Source organism: Balearica regulorum, chromosome 2 (assembly GCF_011004875.1).
Source record: "Balearica regulorum gibbericeps isolate bBalReg1 chromosome 2, bBalReg1.pri, whole genome shotgun sequence".
NCBI lineage: Eukaryota > Metazoa > Chordata > Aves > Gruiformes > Gruidae > Balearica > Balearica regulorum.
In genome coordinates, this window is record NC_046185.1 from 51,925,164 (window position 1) to 51,944,745 (window position 19,582).

The 19,582-nt window shown below is 39.9% G+C and overlaps 1 protein-coding gene and 1 long non-coding RNA gene across 8 annotated transcripts in view; one reads left to right on the plus strand and one right to left on the minus strand.

Moving 5' to 3' along the window:
- The window catches only part of RBBP8 (RB binding protein 8, endonuclease), a 41,358-nt gene extending 32,331 nt beyond the window's left edge, over positions 1-9,027 (minus strand). The window contains exons 1-3 of one of the 6 annotated variants that reach the window (XM_075744245.1): positions 3,416-3,483; positions 1,772-1,905; positions 4-225 (exon numbers count right to left, since the gene is read on the minus strand). In XM_075744245.1, the coding sequence (XP_075600360.1) occupies positions 4-115 (112 nt within the window). In that variant the 5' untranslated portion in view covers positions 116-225; positions 1,772-1,905; positions 3,416-3,483. Of the gene's footprint in view, positions 1-3; positions 226-1,771; positions 1,906-2,978; positions 3,314-3,415; positions 3,536-8,899 lie in introns of those variants that run through there. The other 5 variants (XM_075744243.1, XM_075744248.1, XM_075744246.1 and 2 more) reach the window with 5 other exon arrangements.
- The window catches only part of LOC142600385 (uncharacterized), a 28,192-nt gene continuing 15,084 nt past the window's right edge, over positions 6,475-19,582 (plus strand). For both annotated transcript variants that reach the window (XR_012833845.1, XR_012833846.1), the window contains exons 1-2: positions 6,475-6,650; positions 8,223-8,336. This is a non-coding gene — a long non-coding RNA (uncharacterized LOC142600385). The remainder of the gene's footprint in view (positions 6,651-8,222; positions 8,337-19,582) is intronic.

Here is a 19,582-nt window from a genome sequence, read left to right on the forward strand (position 1 = left end):
TACCTTGTACTTCTTTATCATGACATTCTTTCAGTTTGGACCACAATTCCTTGAAGAAATCTCCAGCAGGTTCTGCAGAACTGGGGCTCCCACAGTTTCCTCCAGATGCATTCATCTTGGTTTTTTTCTGCTCCCAACTTCTTTGACTTATTTGCAGAACTGGCTCACTCTCACACTTTAAGTTTTAAATTACATAGTTATGAAGCTGTTTCAGAAGAGGTGTGCCTGCAATGACAGATCGACAACACTTATGTTTGCATTCTCAGAGTGTAACTTGCAGCCATGGATAAAATACAAAGCTTATTGCCTATCCTTCTCAAGTTGTACTTACTTATTGATGGTCTCTCTGAAAGTGTGGAAGATGCTAAGTATTTTGCTACAAGTAATTATAAACTAACAGAATTCCCTTCCCCCCTCCCCCAAACAGCTATCAACTTAAAATTAGATTAATATGCTTACAAGTCTTTATTCTCTTCCTATGTAAAGCTACACTTAAAGAGAATTCCTGTTTTTCAGAAGTAACCCATGCTTCCAAAATCTTGCTGTCAGCAAAAGCATTTGCCAAAAGTTTTATCAGAGATGTATTTGTGTACATACATACTTCACATAAACATGGATTCAAATTACACCCTTCTCTGAAGAAAAGTTCACATCCCCTTGAAGTCTTCGTGATTCTATACTGAAATTATTCCCATTTCCTGATGAAAAGGAAATAGGAGTAATCTCAAAATGTATAAATCTCCAAAACATTAGTATTTGAGAACTGTTAAAGTCAGACAGCTCTCTTACAACCCAGACTGCCTACACAACTCAGAACAATCTTACCCATAATTCTTATTTGTTTTGAAGGGTTTCTTAGCACAGATGATGCCCTCAGGTAAACTACAGGGGAAGCCATGGTACTCAGATCTGGGACTGAGCCAAGGTAAGATTCAATTCTATTGGCACTGGGTGTCCAATATTGAAATACTCACGTAATCCCTCTCTCCTTCACTTCCCTGTGTGAGAAACTGGACATTCTGTTTTCCCCATTTTTATGTGGTCAATTTTAAAAAAACATTTTTGAACAGGGACTGTGTCGTTACCAGGTGGACAAAGCTATCTCTATTACTCTGTAACATAAATTACAATAAGAACAAAAATAATCTAAGGTATTTTGTACTATTCCTAAAGCAACTGCCTGAGCAAGCAAATCACAATGTCTATATAGACAAATAAAAGGAGCAATTGGCTCTCCAATTTTTGAGGTACAAGTCATAGTTGTAGTTCAGACGATACAAGGTCTACAATTAGTCAAGAAGCTGCATTTCCTATCTTGAGAGCCTTCCAGCAACTTGGAATATCTGAATGCAGCTACTGGTGTAGCTGGTCCCCTAGATTCACCATGATAAAGTGTTCAGTCCTGTGGTCAGTGACCTAGTGTAGGGCCCGGAGGCCTTGGTTTTGGTCTCCTTTCTCATATCTCTGGCCACAGTCTTAAGCAAGTCACTTTTCCTTCTGTCTTTAAAATGGAATAAAAATAATGGGATAAAGGGAACAAAGCATTATTCTTGACAACACAGGAACACTTGAACTGTATGGTTTTTATAGCATAAGGATACTTAAACGCTACGGTAATGGAGCTGACAGAACACTCAGTAATCATTAGGTAGGTCCACATTTGCTTTAACATGCTCTGTCAAAAAAAATCCAGTGCCTATTTCAGTACCTCGTTTCAAGTTAGCAAATATTCTTATATTAAAAGAAGTTTTTAATAAAAAAATAAAATTACCTTTTCAAATTAGCACTGCCTATAATTCTTCAGCAGAAGTTGAATAGTAATCTGCATCTTTGCAGCTGAAATGCTCCACTTAGCGTGCAGTCACATTAAGCCATCTTACAATGCTTCTCTGTGGAACCGTTTGCCTAGTGACATTAGGAATGGCTTTTAAACTCTTATTTTTCTACCTTCAACAACAGATATCTCAGAAGCCATCTTTTTCTGTCAAGTGCTAGGGCAGTGAAATCAACAAACTTGCTCTCACTTACTGTCTTAGATTTGAATATGTCAGATGAATTATTTTCAAGCAAAAGGCATCTGACTCTACAATTAGCAAAGGCTGTCCCTAGTGTTTTTGTTTTGAGGTTTTGCATTTTTCCCTCCCCAAAGATGACTGTAAGAAACAAACGCACAAGACTTGCTCAGAGTTTCTGCAAATGATTACTACATCAACTAAATATAAACAGGGTAAAAAAGAGCAGTGGGTTTTCCCAAGCTTCACCTGCCTCAAGATCCCAAAATGAACCATTGCTGTCTACAGGTGTTCAACTTGCCTTCGAATAGAGAGCCCCTATCAAGAGTTCAAGTAGACCCTTTGACAGGTGTGGGCAGCTGCACAGGTATAAAAGGCGTTCAGTGATGTCAGCTTCTTAGCTTATTCTCCAGTCCTAAGGATTTTCTAGTCCTTAGGGGAAAAAAACCGCCTCAGCTGGATGTACAGACACTTGCAGGCAGGGAAGAGAACTGGAAGCTGCCTGAGGGGGGGTGGAGGCACAATGCCAGCTCCTCTCCCTAATGTCCTGCTGCTGTATGCAGGCGGGGAGCAGGGCCGCTCTCTCAGACGGGCATTTGCTCCTCTCCTCCCGACTAACCCTTTCACAGAACCTAAACACTTCTATTTCCCCTCTTCTTCCAACTACCAGCTCCCTCCGGCACCGTAAAACTTTGCGGAGCTTTACAAACGATTGCCTTCCTACACACGCCTTGATCAGCACTGGCAGGTAGCACCGATAAAGCACTGAAGCTGCTTATCTGTATTTATACTTCGCTGACAGGCACACACTGCCTCTCTGTGATTCTAGAGAGCACAAAGCTTCCTGAACCCCTGACCCCCACCAAAAAGCCTGAGCACCAGCTGCTCCTACAAACTCAACTCTCCTGTACCTCCCAGCGGTGATTTTTTTTTTTTTTCTCCTTTCCCTTTGCACAAACACTATACAGAAAACTCACTCGTAAGACACGCCGGGGTGCTCTGAGAAATCCTGCCATGGCCAGCGCCTGGGAACTTGCCAGGCGGGAGCAAGCATCCGCGCCTCAGCCGCCCCAGCTTCCCGCCAGGCTTGTGTCACGCCCAGAGGTCTGGCCGGCAAAGGAGGGGTCTGCCATGTCCCACACGCCCCTTCTCCCGAGCAGCAGCAGTAAGACCGGCCGGAGCCTCTCAAATGGAGAGAACGGGCAAGCGCAGCCCGTTCCGCCCCGCGGGGGCTCCCTGCGGAAGCAGGGCCAGTGTTTGCAACGTGCCCCGCGGGAACCCAACGGGACTCGGGCTTCGTGGGGGGGGGAGGCCCCGGTCACGATGCGGAGCTGTGGCGGAGCCGGTCCCCGGAGCGGCCGTTACCAGGCGGCGGCGGTGAAGAGGAAAGCGCGCGCCGTTACCTGGTTGGCTCCTGGCGGCTCCGCGCGAAACGGCTGGAAAACGAAAACCCGAAGCCGAGAGCCTTGCCTGCGGAGGGGGGCGGGGCCCGGGCAGTTCTCGCGAGCTTTCCGCCCCTCTCTCGCGAGAGTGGCGCTGTGAAGGTCTATCGCGCCGGGGTCTGCCGTTCTCCCACCGGCCGTCGGGGCAGCCGGCCCGGGGCCGCAGCAACCGCTGCTGCCCGCGTTCGGGTGCCGTTGGCCCGCCATTTCAAACAGCCATCGCGTCCGACGGGCCTCGTCCTGGCCCTCTCCTCCTCAGCCTATGTCTGGCCTGGCGTTTGGGATTGGCACGGAGAGCAGCCAGAAGATAACCCAAGGGGACAAGCCAGGTCTTGGCAGGTGCCACGGCTAAACATGGCAGCAGGCACAAAACACTACGGAAAAGCCAAGGGTATGTGTGAGAGCCTGCAGTAAAATGAATGCTGCCCATACAGGGGGAGCCTACCTGAAAGAAATTCTTGCTGCTTTAGATGTAAAAAGGATCTTCAGGTTATACTACTGTGGCAGACTGGCCTTGCTGGTATTCAGGCCATGCTGCAAGATCTACCTTTTCCGCAGGATTTGTTGTCTGCTAACTGCTGGGATTTACACACAGAAGATGTATTTATAATGCTTCCCCCACTTCTTAGTCTTAACAGATTCAATGGGTTTGTCATTTTAGCATACAACAGAACAGCCTAAAACATATTTTAATGTTCTATGTGAGTGTGAAAACTGGTAGGCTCATATAATTAGTATGACAAGGCAGCTGAACTTTGTGTCACTTCTGAGATTTTTACCAGTGTATTTTTTTTTGCCCAAATTGCAGATCGATGTGCTTCCATACATTGGGACCAGCCCTGCTGTCTGCCATGAGATAAACCCCTTGATTTTTAGTTTGTAGTTCTCCGTAGTAATGAAATAGAAACATAGAAACAAACCACAGCTTTTCACTATTACTATTCTGCCTTCACAAAATTCCACTATTTTGGTACATATAGGAACACTTGCAGAGACAGCTTAGCATCATGATTAGAGGACACAGTGGTGATGAGTTTGCATAGACCAGTGCTGCAAACATATACTTTCTAGATTATTAATAGCGGTATGAAAAAAGTTAGGTGTTCTGGTATTTAATAATTGTTAGTAGCTGTTCCATCTTACTCTTGTTGTATTACTCAGATCTCCAGAAAGTATCATAAATATAGAGCTACAGTGTAAATAAAACGGGATCTGAAATGCTATTTCAACATTTCTGAAGTATTTTGAAATACTGTCAGACAGGAGTCCAAGACGACCTGTGATTAAACAGGCTTTAAATCTGTTGTTCACCTTTGTTGAAAATACTCATCAAATATGTACCTTAAATTTTGAAGTATTTTGAAAAATCTTGTACTTAACTTTTCTGCTAACTTCTTACCATTATTTAACCACTTATTTTTCAACGAAACTAAAATAAATCCAATGTTCAGTAGCTCAGCAGCGGATTACTTACATCATAAGTTTGATCCATCATATCAGTACATGTATGACAGCACTAAAATTAGCTACATCTTATGGAAGAAATGGTCATAACAGGTTGTGACAGACACTCCAGTCTTCTTAAATAATGCTTGTTGGCAGCTTTTTATTCTACTTTTGAAACTTCTATAATCGAAAAGTTTGTGCTGTACGAAAGTAATAATTTTCTCAGAGTTAAAAGAAACAGATGTCTTAAATATATACACAGATGTGATAAGTAGCAATAAAATAGCCCTCGTGCTGATTGTTCAGGTATTTTATAAACTGGACTTTTCTTTCTATTTATAGGAAGCACTCTGGAAAATAATTGTGTTATCCATTTTATTTCCCAATAAACTGTGTGAGCAGTTTATTCTCATGTTCTCTCATGTTGAACTTTATAGCAATATAAATCCTTTGGCTTCTACAGTATTATTCTTATCTACTCAACAATAAGTGATAACGGATTAAGACCAGCAGTTGAACTTTACCTTTATCTCCTTTCCAGATTTATTTGATTTCATGTATTCTGTAATCACATTCTTGGCCACCAATTACTGAATAGATCCCTGGCTCATTAAATGTACTACAAAAATTACTGAAGAGTCTGATATTCCACATTCACCTATATTGGTTGTCTTAAGCTGACTAGTCTAACTGGAGCTGCATCTCATTCATCTCATAAGAGTAAACACACACACCTAGACAATAAAACTGTGGGAAAAATGCTTCACCATTGTTGCGCTTGAACAGATACGAAACTTTCTATGGTGTCATGGCTTATGTCCACATTTCAAAATAACGCTTAATATGGCATATTAAACTAGGTGACAGAGTACTTATCCATGAGCAACTCTGCAAAAAGGGAATCTAATTTAATCCTAGCCCATTTTAGACCTGGCTGGTCTGAAATGTTTAATCTTACTAATAGTATGTGAAGCTGTTGATTTTCAGTCACACTTTAGTGATAATGCCTTCCTTCTTGATGACTGGACTATTTACCAGCAAATCAACTAATGACTGAATTTCTGTTGTAAGAGTACTGCAATGTTGCAGCACAGATAAAATAATTTAATTCTCTCACACACACACCCCCTTTTTGGGGGTAGTACAGAGGCTGCATCAGTGTTTCTAACCATTCAGGTAGCAAAAGGTGACCTAGCTCACTGCATATGCATATTAACAGGGTTAAAAGAGATTAGCAGAAAGCTTACATTTTTTGCTTCTATTACCTTAAATTTAGATGTAAAGATTAAAACCAACTTTGAATTACACTGGGGAACTCCAATTTAAATATTTCTATTGCTTTAAACACCAGGGTAAATATAGCACTCTTTTCATGTATATATAAATATATGTATACATATATATATAAAATAGTGAAGTCCTTATTTATTCGCATGAGATTTAGTAGATTGCACATATACATACATGGCCAGTGTGCTCCAACCTCCTTGGTTTGCAGATCTGCTTTGAGGGATAAATATATTGCTTAACTCTCTAGTCGTGTTGATTTAATGAACTTTTATGTTGCAGTTGCCAATAAGGACATCAAAGGAGCCCAACTTCAGATGCAGCAAATAAGAGCATGTGGCACAGTTCAGCTGCTACCTAAATGGGATTTGAACTGAGAGTGTAGGAACTGGCAGTCCTCTGAACGGTATGATTTCTTACAGCTGGGAGGACGCACAGAGCACACCACTGCTGTTTGGCACAGGTAGTTACTTTCTCTGGAAAAATAGGGAGGAGCCACTCCATCACCCCCACTAGCTGAATTTGATTCTTCTCAAGCTGCTTGCGTAGCCGCTTTTGAACGCCAGCCAAGATCAAATTCCCTGATGCCAGTAACATTGTTCACTTTAAGAAACACTCTTCTTTGAAGTGCTTTGACTGCTCCTCATCTGTAGTCAGAAACAGCCAGGATTTATTCAACTGAAACTCTCAGGTCTTTTAAAGAGCCTTGATGGAGGAAGAAAAAAAGCAACCTGAGGGATGCTGTTGCAGGACCCCAGTGCAGTGTTCCTGGTCCTCAGACTCTAAGCAGCAGCACCTATTTGTGTTAGCTGCATGCGGAAATGTTTTGCTCCTACTGATGTTTCTGAGGTTAACATGAGTAGTCTGAGTAGTTATGCATGTTTATCTCAGCCTTGGAAGGCTGAAGTAGAAGTTTACACGTTTGCATACAAAATCATGCCATCGACCTTTTACTGTAGCAAACAACAAATACAGGACAGGATAACATGCAAAAGAGAAATGACATATGGAAAATGATATTGTACTTACTTTTTGAGAAAAAAAATCCTCAAACAATGGGCCCTGCCCTTCTTACCCCCTAAAAAAAAGCAGCCAAGGAACACCCAAATGGAACACATAAACTCGAGAGAGAGAGGATGGCAAGCAGTATTTTGTAAAACTGATTTATTTGATTTGAATTTTAAAATATGGTGTGTTAAAATCCTGTAGCTTTAGAAATCAAAGCTCTCCTGTAGCATTTTGTAAGGTCTACAGAGAGTCCTTCTGCAAACTATACAGTTCAGCCAGCTATAATTTTTTCTTTTGAAAATGGTTTATTCCTTAGCAAGTTTTCCTTCCATATTTGATAGCAAAATTCACAGACGTGATAAAAATTAAACATTTTTTCCAGATTAATATTATTAGCTTCTGTGAGAGTACAAAACTTTCTCTATGTTCTTTTCCATTTTCCCACACTTTTTTAAAAAAATTTTTACACACAGATACAATGCTGCTAATGAGAAGGTCATTTCAATCTGCTATTCATTGACTATTCAGGTTGCTCAGGAGGCCTTTTTATTGGCACTCTACAAAAAAAATAATAATGTTCATTTTTGCTTCAACCTGGAAATAGCTGGCAGTAAACACCTCCATAATTGAAGCTTCCTGTTGTGTGACTACCATAAAGTCTTACATAATCCTGTATAGATATTTTTGTATCTAGTGGTTTATGTCCACTGGGGACTCTTGATTTTTATTTTTTTTTTACATCATGAACAAGAATGGTAATTGTTTCACTTAAAGATAGACAATATTAAGATTTCCAGGGAGAGGGAAGTAGCTATGTGGAGGTTTTAAAAAATGTAGTTACACAGGTGGCAAGAAGATTCACATTTACTTAAGTTAAAGAGTTATTTTGTCCTAACAGGCATGACAAAACCTGTCTTCATTCCTTTCTATTCAGCTCAGCAAGTACTTCTGTGCTCCAGTAGTTAATCAGTTACCAGATTCCACAGCTTTTGTTTTCACACTGTTTAATTTTTCTTATTTGACACAGAACCTGTGAATGGATTCAGTTGCAGATACAGGTACAACTTTCAGGTCTGCCTACTCTTCATGATTAGGACTGCTTTTTGTTACCATTGCCACCACCGTTACTCATTCTAAGCAGGTAAATTTCTAATAAGTATATAGAAAGCAAGCAGTAAGAATGACAAGTACATTTCCTATCTTACCATGAAGCCAATTCTGAATATGTAAATCTAGGTTTAATTAACTCACTCTATAAAATTGAATAATTAGTTAGGCTGGCAAGAATTAGTAACCACACAGCTTACTGCAATGGCACTGTGCCTTGTCACGACAGTGCTGTTATGAGACAGGGCTTATGAAAACACTGTATAAAAGAGAAGACCAATAAGCAATACTTAAGTGACCTGCGCAAAATACGAAGTCATTGGCAGTGAAGTTTCTATCTCTCAGTCCCATGCTTAGTTCATTGAACTGTTTCTCCAGTAAATACTGTTGCAGACAGAGCAGATGGTGTTGCAGATGAGCTGCACACAGAAGGGTCAGAAAGCTGTAGTCACAAAAATCCTATCAACAAGCACCACAGAGACTGGCAGTACTCAGACACATTAAGGAGATAGCCATTATACCACTTCAAGCATAACAGAAATTTTTTTGCTTAAGGTTATCTTAAATTAATTTTAAAGAAAGACTTTCAAAACTCACCCTTCTGTTTGAATTGTGAAAAGTTCTGTTCTTGATCGGGGTGATAAATATTTACTATTGACTTCCCCTCCAGCTATAAACCTCAAGTGTAAGTGAGATGAGGAAGCCACTGTGGACCACACTAGAGAATGCCGAGAGGAGATCTGCTGCACCTAAGATATATACAATGTGCAATGGATAACCTAATATGCCTTTCATTTAACTGGCTGGGCAGGTTTCTGCATTCTGGAGAGCATGGAATCATACCAGAATTTGTTGGCATAACAGGCCCGTCAGACCGGTTCCCGGGGCGCCCAGGAACCTGCCCAACCAGTCTGCATCAAAGGCTGGCCCAACATGCTGCAGCTCAGCTCAGCTCAGGGAGGCTTCATACACGGTGAATTATTCACGCCTCTGTCAACTCCCAACATACTACTCAGAGAGAATGATGTAGCCTCCAGCAAAATAATTTACTGAGAGGTGGGGGAGTGATACATCCTTGTTAAATGTAGCAAGATCTTATTGTTATAAATTTTCTTTCATTTTATATGTAGATGCACTGGGCTAGAGGTCTTGCCCAGCATGAGTACAAAGAGAAACAGGAAAGAAAATACCTTCTTTTTTATAACACTAACTGTGCAGACATTATACTCAAATGACACTAAATCTTTAGTGTGACCAGCTATAAAAAAAAAAAACAAATTAGGTTCTAATTCAGATTTATTTCCAGTCCTGCTCTAACTGTTTAAGTATACCTACCATAGCTTTATTACATGTGGGAGACAGGACGTCAGGAGTATCCGCCTTGTGACTTCGGTGGAGCCCTACATCAGTGCAAGCTCACCCTGAATTACTGCACAGGATATTTCAAGGTGAAACAGGTCAGAGAACATGGAGTGTATGGGACATGCTTCCATAACCACGAGGAACTACTTGTGAGGCAACACCCTTCTCCAAAGGATACAGCAGCTGCCCTGTTATAATCGCACATGGGCTGCAGCAGCAGCTGTGCTGCTTCTTGTTCATGGCCGGGGGGCAAGAATACTTGCACATCAGTCCTGCATGTAGCATAGTTATTCAAGCTGTAGGCAGAGATCAGGATACGCCCCAACAGAAGCCTGCATCTGTGTAAACTTAATACTTTTTTTTTTTCAAATACAAATATAGACCATAATTATCAGATCTCCTGCTGCCATTGTCAGAGATGTTTCCTAAAATCGGTAGGAGTAGTAGAAGTTTAACACTTCTGGAAATGTGATCATGGGTACATACAATCAGTCTGCTAAACTTATATGCTTAGGCACGTTCCTTTATTTTTTATTTGGGCACCTAAATTTAAACACTCAGGCTTGAAAAAATTGGCTCTATTGAATGTTGTCAAAGGCTCTGAGTAACTGTAGAAACCTGTGCTTGTTCATAAAATGATCCCACAGTGGTATCATTTATCCTTTTTTAGATCTTCTTTTCTTACTTACCCAGTTTAATAATAGTTAGTAGACAACTAATGGTCAGAAAAGGAAGTTACCAGCAAATTCAACCAGTGTTGTGCAACATGGGCAGTTTTTTCATCACTGACCAGAATTCGTAAAAGAAAAAATGCTGATATTTGAATATAGTCTACTCAGATTATTTTACTACAGGAAAGTAACCCTTCCTATAAGACTACATCTTATGGCAGCCTTGGAAGGAAAGCTTAATTCTGAAGAAGGCAACTGGATTGCTAACTGAGCTGAAATGACAGATGTACGCTGTTTGTGCTTGCAGTCACACCACCTTAGGCTATGTTTTCATACAGTTAAGCAGGACTGGGCTTGGTCAGTACTTGGATAAGAGATTTACAAAAAGTCCGCTGCAGGAAGTGGTTTTGGTGATTCAGTAGGTTACTGAATAATTGAGCATCAGTGCCAAATGTGATGGTGACATTGGGTCCTGGATATGCCGCAGTCTTGGTGACATATAAAATTGAAATTTTTAAGGACTCCAGCACCCTTTCCACAGCCACTACATCTTGAACTGTAAATCCCTGTGCAATGTGAAGGTACTGTGTCTGGAAACACTGCCTACAATATGTTTTTGTGAGTGTCGCATAATTGGATAAACTACGTAACTGATTAACACAGGTAAATCACAACCCAAAATAGTTGTTAGACTAAACAATGTCGAAAAGGTTCTGCTTGCATAATAGAGTAAAGAAGCACTGGTGTGCTTCAAGGCTGATCTACTCCTTCCAGCTATGTCAGCTGGTCTCATAATGTTTAAAATTTTATGTCCTGCATCCTGAGCTCATCATGACAACAAATAGGGCTGAGGAAAGAACATATTGACCATTTTTAAATGAGTAGAATAAATGCTGGTTTTCTTGACACTTTGTCTCCAGTTTAAACGTGGAGCCGTATAGTAAGTCTGATGGTGGGCCTTTAAAAGACATTGGGCTTGCCATTTAGCTGTTTACTGGAATCTGAAGAGTATAGAGATAAAACAGATCCTTACTCTCTCTTCCTTTGACTTGGTAGCTTAAAGAAGAGTTTGAACACCTTTTCTGCTTTACAGCTCCTTGCTCGCCCAAACCAAAATGACCGTGTGTACACCTTACAGATTTAGTAAGGGCTTCTCAGCAGTGTGGGCTTCTCATACAGGGTTGCTGGCAGGATTGAGACCTTAAATTAGCCTTTTATATTCACTTCCACAAGTTACAGAAATTAAATTTTTCATAAGTAAAAAAACAAAAGGTATAAGACAAAAAAGTCATTGTATGTATCAATACATCCTTGGATAAACATCACTTGACTGTTATTCTCAGACTTGCAACTCATGACAGTTCTAAAAATATATATACCACAGAAATAAATATTGTAGTACCAGACTTGCTCGGAGTTCTCTGTGAGAAAGACCACTTTTCCTCCTAAAGAAGGCAGTATAATTACCTGAAGTACTGAATCCTCTCGTTTCAAATATAATTTGCAATAAAGGGATCTTACAGATGAATGCTCTTTCAAATCAAACCTATTATTAAATGCTTTTCCAGTTGAGAATAAATTATAAGTTGTTTGTCATCTCCAGCTTCAGTCAAGGAAAGTCACATAATGCTTATCTGTGAACTCTTCTGATTTATACAATTATCACATAAAATCTTCTTCAGGAGAAGAGGCTTAGAGAGGTGCAATTCTGAAAAGTAAGACAATCTAAATGGTACAGGCTTCAGCTTGTTCTTATAGTGAAGGTATGCACAAACATTCATGTCTACAAGTATTCATTACAGAGAGTTTACAACATACCTCCCCGTAGCTATCAAAAGCTGCTCAGTACTTTCACAAACAAATTCAGATAACACACATGCCCCCACACCCCTATCAGAGTTAGGTAATACCTCTCTCCTCTTGACTGGTTCCATAGCAGTGTAAGGACAGGGAACTCTTGGTTCATAAAGGGTGTATTGAAACATTGGCCAAGTCCTACCTTGGATAGGGAAGGGAGGTGGCAGCAGTTAATGTCTGACCTAGAGGCTAGCTAGAGAAAAACGCCTCCAAGGGAGCCAAAGGATGCTACCTAAAGCATTTTTTTATGTTTTTCTCAGCTAGAAAAGGTTTAGAATTTGTTGCAATTAATTTGCTGCTGACGACAATTTCTCATTTACCTCAGTTGAGACAGCAGGGCTGGGCACTGGCAAGATATCAAAAAAACCCAAAATTACAAGAGGACTATTACTATTCTCACTACAAGAGTAACCCTGATATAAAAGGTTGGCTATTTTTCTCTAAGAGGAAAAAGTCTTAAAGTATTATTCTTCTTGATGTCAGTCTACCTCTTTTTCCACAATTCTCAAGACTGTCTGTAACAGTTGATCCAGTTTGGTAATTCAAGAAGGGAAATCAGTTTTGCGAACTTTTGGGCATAGAGAGGTCCCACTGTGGGCTGTAATGCTACAGGAATGTTGTGAGGAAATGTAAGAGAAGAATTAATACCTAGGAAATTCCAACATTTCCTTCCGCTCTTGGAAAGGAGGAGGGAAAGAAAGCAAATACAAAGTAGCTGAAGCACCTCAGACCATTACACTGGAATGATTACTCTGGAATGAGATTGCGTTAATGACTGGAATCTCCATTTTTGCCTAATTCAAAGAAGTCCTCCCTACCAATAGTCCTTTCCAGCACTCATATAGAGAGTGATTGGTTACTTATTTCAGAAAAGACTGCCAGAGACTAAAGTATCAACATCCCTTGTCATTGGATTTTCTTCTTGTCTGTTGTCTGTATCTGACCAAGTTTGAATTATTTTTATGAAGCATTGCAGCTTATCCTCTTACAGACATTTAGCAATACTTTGCCTTTTTCTGTGGAGATTAATCTTTACAGAAGAGTGAGTTATAAAGCAGGAACCAGAAGTCACATGCTGTAATTGTTTGGGAGTCTGAATAATAGATATTTTTCTGTTATTTGTCTTCTTTTTCAGATGATACTGTAGTAAGCAACAGGCCTCCTATGTGGAGACATGGAAGCATGGGATATCAGGGACCTCACAGTTATCTTTTCCCATGCTAAAATTAGGTATTTTTCCATTTTGTCTTCTGTGTCTTCTTTTTTTTAAACATACAAACTACTTTCTCACCTCATGGTGATTCAGCTTGTACTTACAGCCTCTTCTGCAGTCCTTTGTCAAAAACCTTGGAAAATCCAAGTAAATTATTTGCTACTCATTTATCTGCTGGTTTGCTAATACACCAGATAGATAGTTTTATTAAGGAGTTACAGTTTTCTGTTGCAGGAGGCTTGCTTTCTTAGCATATTAGGTTTCTCTTTGTGTTTCATATTGCTAAATGTAATAATAGTTTAAATCAAGCTGGTACTGAGGAAAAGACTCACTAAAATTTTCCAAGATTATTCACTAGGTCTATTTTTTAAAAAAAGTACTTGTTGCTTTCCAGTTCTTTTGAGTATTAGTGAGAAAATATATTTTTGGTTTGAAACCTGATGTTAGTGAGAAAATATGCTTTGTTAGAAATTTAAAATGCCACTCTGTTATTAAGCGTCTTCAGAATTCAGAACATCAGGAGAAACCCAACCACTCTTATGTTCTGTTACTCCATTCAGCAGGTTTTTGTTGCAACATTTGCTCTTCCAAAACCTTAGAAACAGCAGGATCAGGAGAGTATTGGGAAAATACTAGATGGAAGCAAATGTACATTCCAACTTCTCAAAAGAAAAGTAGACTTTTGCAATTAATATCTTTCAGGTAAAATTCTGAACTTCTGAAGTTAGAAGGAGCTTTGCTAATGACTTTACTGAAGCCAGATTTTTAATCCTCTTGTGCTACCTTTCTTGTGTGAAATTTTTTTGAAAAAATTACTGTTCCAGTATATGTTTCTGGCTTGAGCTGTTAAGGGAGCTACTTGCTTTTTGAAGCAAGGGGGAAAGATAAACTTGAGCAGCCATTTTCCTTGTGGTGCTAGTCAGTACACAGAATACAGGACCATGCTTTACTGTAACCCAAGAATCCCTTCCAGGCCTTGCATGATAAAAGCAGCAAATCAAGACACAGACCCATCAAGCCTCCAGCTTTGACCTTGAGCCTGTTACTTGAACCATAACTATGCTTGTATTAGTTCAGTGTATCATCCGACAGATCACTAGCCAGCCGTAATCCAGTGACCATCTACCTCTGGTGAATTTTGATTTTGTGGGAGATACCTAGCAGCATCCCATTGCAATAAGCAGGAAAGCATGCCGCTTAACAACGCCTTGTGCTCAGATAAACCCATTAAGTCACAGACTCCCCAGCTGCATTGTAGGGTTTTTCCATCATGCCTCTTGCCTGCTAAGTAACACTATGTGTCAGACGTCTTTTTGTCTTGAAACGAGTTGAAGTACCTTGTCACATGACAGAAAAGAGGAATCATAAGAACATTTTTAATGAAATGAACTTCATGATATTTATTTCTTTTGCTTCCTTAGTGACAGGACTACTAATGTATATCTAGAATATATAGAATAAGACCAGTCTTGCTTCATCAGTCTGTCTCCAAAATAGCTTTTTAATTCACTTTGCAAGCTACAACATATTGAAATTACAAGGTGCTATGAGAAGGGATGCTGAATCTAAACTTAACTGCTGTTGTTTCAAAAGCAGTCACTCTCAGAACAATTGAGTAACCTATAGAAAACCTGGGGAGATTGGTGTTTATGTAGCTCCTATGCCTGATTCCTTAACAATGTTCTGTGTTTCTCATGGATATCTATAATTGAAAAGAAATTGGTTCTTTTCTCACGTTCCTGTTATTTGCCTCTGGCTTTTGAGTACCTTTTTTTTTTTTGGGGTCTTATTTGTCATTGTTTCTTATATTAAATTAAATTTTGTGGCCTCTAACAGGTATCCACTGTCCCCACTTAAGTGTCTGAGCAGTTATTTATGTCTTGGCTTAATCACACTGAATTAAATTAATTTCAGTTAAAATTACTGTAACTAACAAGGAGATGATTTGGGCCTATTTGTTTCACCTGATCGCCTCCCTCTCTCATTTTTTCAACTTCTGTCATTTATGATGCATTGTTTATATTCAGCAACTACAACAGAGTCATATCTTCATTGCCTAACCTGTTGTCAACTCTCTCAGGACTCGGAAAGGAAAAAGTTCACACTAGTATTGCAGCATTATTGAAATAGGATGAACAGAGGGGCTTGTTTTCATGCTTCATCCAGTATTTCTTCTTTATCGTGTTTAAAATATAGATTAGCTAGCTTCTGGGCAATGCCAGGAGGACGTAGCTTCTGGCAGAGGGAGGGGAAGAGCAGTGGGAGGTGGGAGGCGTGGTGGTGTCTTCCCCCAGCTCAGCTCTCTGCAGAACTTATCACCACCCTCCTCTGAGACACACAGCTGGTGCCCTGACTCTCATGAACAGCAAAGAGGCTGTCGCTCCCCTTCTTGATTTACCTAGACACCAAGTTTGCCATTGCTTCCCAGTTGTGCCAATGAAAGTGTTTGTGGGTTTTCATGGTTGTGGGCATTGGTGAAATAATCTGGTTAAAAAAATTCTATACTTTAGCAAAAGGAACTTTTAAACCAAAATTATTAAATTAATATAATAGCACAGCCCACAAACCCTGTATTAGGGTAGCTGAAGTAGGGCAAACCTTGGCAGGGCAGGCAAAAGTGATGAGCCCACAGAATTATTTTTTAAACAAAAACTATGTTTCATTTTAAAACAAAGCCATCAGTGGCAGCATGTCTGAGGAGGGCACAAGCTTAGACCTTTTCAATATATGAAAGGGATAAAACTTTTGGGAAACTAGCACATGCACAGTAACCAAAACCTTATTTAATATGATATGAAAGCTGTTCAGGCCTTAATTTCATGAGGAAACTGTATAATGCACTTACGGCTACAATGTAAGCGCATTACAGGACTAATTCTCAAAATGACACAATACATTTTCCTCATTCCCAGCTTGTTTATCACTGAAGAGATGGGATCAACTCAAAAAAAAGCAAACACAGAAAAGGTAATTGTGATTTAACAATGTCTTTTGTGTTAGATTTATTTTCCTCCCTCAGGAAAGCCATATAGCTAAAACATAAACTCTTTACCTGCACAGGAAAGATTTAAACTTTGAAGTGATTCTTCTTTACATGATGCCAGTCAAGTTTCTTTTTGCACTGTGGTTACTGTGCTGTGCATAATACCACAGTATTTTCAATGCTCTAGTGATCAAAAAAAGAAGTACAATACAGACACAATGTAAGTATTGTTGTTTCTGTAAGTACTTACGAGCTTCTGAAAATTTCAGCGGAACTGGGAATTTGCCTGAAGGAAAGCATATTTTTTCTGGTACTTCTGTAAGCTCCTGACAGAAGGCAGTTGTGTCATAACTGATGGCTCACGACACCTTTATCTGAGCCTCGACCAGAGGCAAGACCAGAATCCAGCTGATAGCTCATGGGTCATGCTGTCTGAGAAAACAGATACTACAGGATTTCGATGTAGAATGGCTTTTTAAATGATTCAGCTAAGCTAGACCAAATTCGTCTTATATTGATTTCCATTCCTAATCAGCTAAGCCAAGCCAAGAAGTCTAGTTTGAATGTGAACTTCAGTGATCAGACAACTTTTTGGATTTCCTCAGTGCAATCAGTTTAAAATCTCACCTTTCATCAATGTGTCTGACATAGGAAGATTAGGGAGACATAAGCTAAGGTGTGAATTTACAGCGCTCTAGCTACTTTGCCCTAGTCCCTTCTGAACTTGTAATAAGTGTAAGTGTACCCTGCTTTCAAAGTGGACTAACTAGTGAGCTCTGATGGCATTCTCTAGTCCACTTGACAGTGGTTACCTTGTATAGCTGAGATCTAAGTTAATCTATTGAAACTTGCTCATATCCCATGCACGAGATTCATTTGTATTCTTCCATGGTTAGCACAAAGTGGTCAGAAATGTCAGCAAGCCTGACCTGGAGCATCTCCTCTAAAACTGGTTCTTGTACAGATAAAGTGTGTACATGAATAGGATGCTATGTAATTCAGGTACCTAAAAGGGACTTTCCTACCATCCCTTGTGCAAGTTCTCCCAGTATTTTCTTCTTTAGGAAATAAATCATATTTTAACAGATGCTTTTTTGAAAGTAAAATAATTAGAATTTGATCTAGACTAATAAAAACAGATCTACTTGTACAGTGCGGAGGCCTTGGGTGTTTCTATTTGCAAATAAGCAATGTGGTTTTCTTCTTATGTAAGCATTGAGAAATGCAAAATCAGAACACGCTGGTGAAGCCATTCTTTATCTGGCCCAACACTGAGAAAAATAACTCTGATGCACCCTCTAGAATTAACAAAACCATGTTTATAAGTAAAAAAACCCCCAAACCCTGACAATCTATTTCTAGCCAAAACTAACTGGATAACCATCACTCTCCTTACCTGGCCCAAACACAGACTCTCCGCCTACCTTCTTGAAACTGGGCTGACTCATATACAGTCAGGACCAGACAGTATGCTCTGTAAAATGGCAGCAAATAGGAACCTAAAAGACAACAAAGAATACCGTCTAACAAAACCCCTTTTTGAATTCAGTAAATGAAAATGTGTGAGTTAAATGAAACTCTGAGAGAACACCTTCCCCTACCCCAGGCAATACCAAGTTTGTATGGAATAGTGAACAAACAGTGTATATGTACCTCCGGTCATATATTTTTTCTGACATGCATGTCTGTAGTTCACTCCTGGCTCATATTCAAGCAAATACAGGAACATGATTAGTTCTAAGAACAAATATCAGAGACTCATATTTGAGTTATGCTTTAAAAGGCACCGAAACAAAAGCATAAAGTGTTAAACCACATGTGAGGTATTGATCTAGGCTCTTCTACCATTTAAGCGGACTTCCTCATTATATACTAAGGTACAAAATATTCCACTAATGAAGTGCATAAAATTATTTTCCAGCCTGAAATGGATGATCTCAGTGTAGGTGAAGGAAGAATTTGTCCTATTGTGCTTTCTCCTTTCATTGACTTGTTGCTTTTTAGGTTTTGTGTTTTAGGATTCTTCAAAGAATTATCTCTATTCTGTAAGGCCACACAGAACCATGGGATGAAATAGGTTCCCCTATAAACTGGGCTGGCAAGGATCCTGCTGCCTAAATGTCTGTGCTGGAAGGGAGAGGGAGGGCTTGTCCATGCAGACAATTGCTGCTTCCCCTGTGCAGCCAGGTACCTACCTGCTCCTCGGTAAAAGGCCAACAAAATAGGTGGATGGTGGCTATTTTGGGGTGAGAGCAGAGGGGAGGGAGGGGTTCTATCTCCTTGCAGGAGCAATATACTATTTCCACTTTCTTCACTGCAGCAGCAGGGGTTAAACCCCCAGCTCTTGAGTTTTGTCAGCACATGTGAGTTACTTTATCCTCTTTTTTAGGGTGCCAAGATCAAATCTTCCCTACATGCTGAGAAGCCCTGGGACAGCCCAGTGTCAGCAATGCTGGTTTCTAAGAATTCTGCACACTCATATACTTGCTGCTCAGATGATATCTTTGTTGTTTTTCCAATCATGTCTACCTCTTATATTTTAAACACAAAGCAGTAAGTACAAGGATTAATGCAAGTGGAATGTGCACACTGGAGCATAGCCTATTTGTTACAGGAAACTATTGTCACGCGTTACTGACAATCTGACATAGGCTCAATTGTCTGAATTGTAGCGTAAAACGGGAAACTTACCTTTGAGGAAATATAAACCATTTATCAATGGCTAATCTCCAAGTTGTTTTCTTAACGTCAGTGAGAAACAATAATTCAGTGACAGAAGTTGTTTTTTTGTTATAGGTACTCTACCTGGGTCACCAGCAATACCAGGTGGATTTTCTTCAGCAAATATTTTTTTTCTTTTTTTCTTTTTTTGCATTTTTTGCAATGCTAGGCCAGAGGAAGAGCACCAAAAAAAGACATTCTGGTGTCAGTGAATTTCATGGCACAGTGGGGTTGATTTCAGCTGGTACTGGAATTGGTTTAAAAACTGAAAAGAGTCGCTTTGGTTTCCTCTGCCCTTTCTGGAAGTTCTAGACTATTCCTGGGCTGTGAAAGAAAGTGAAAGCTCGGGCGTGCCTTGGCTCCCCACCACCTTGTTGGCTTAAAACCTAGGCAGGATCCAGCCCAGCCTCTGTCATTCAGATTAAAATACCCTTTTTAACAGAAAAAGAAGTTTATTGGTGGGACAACAGTTA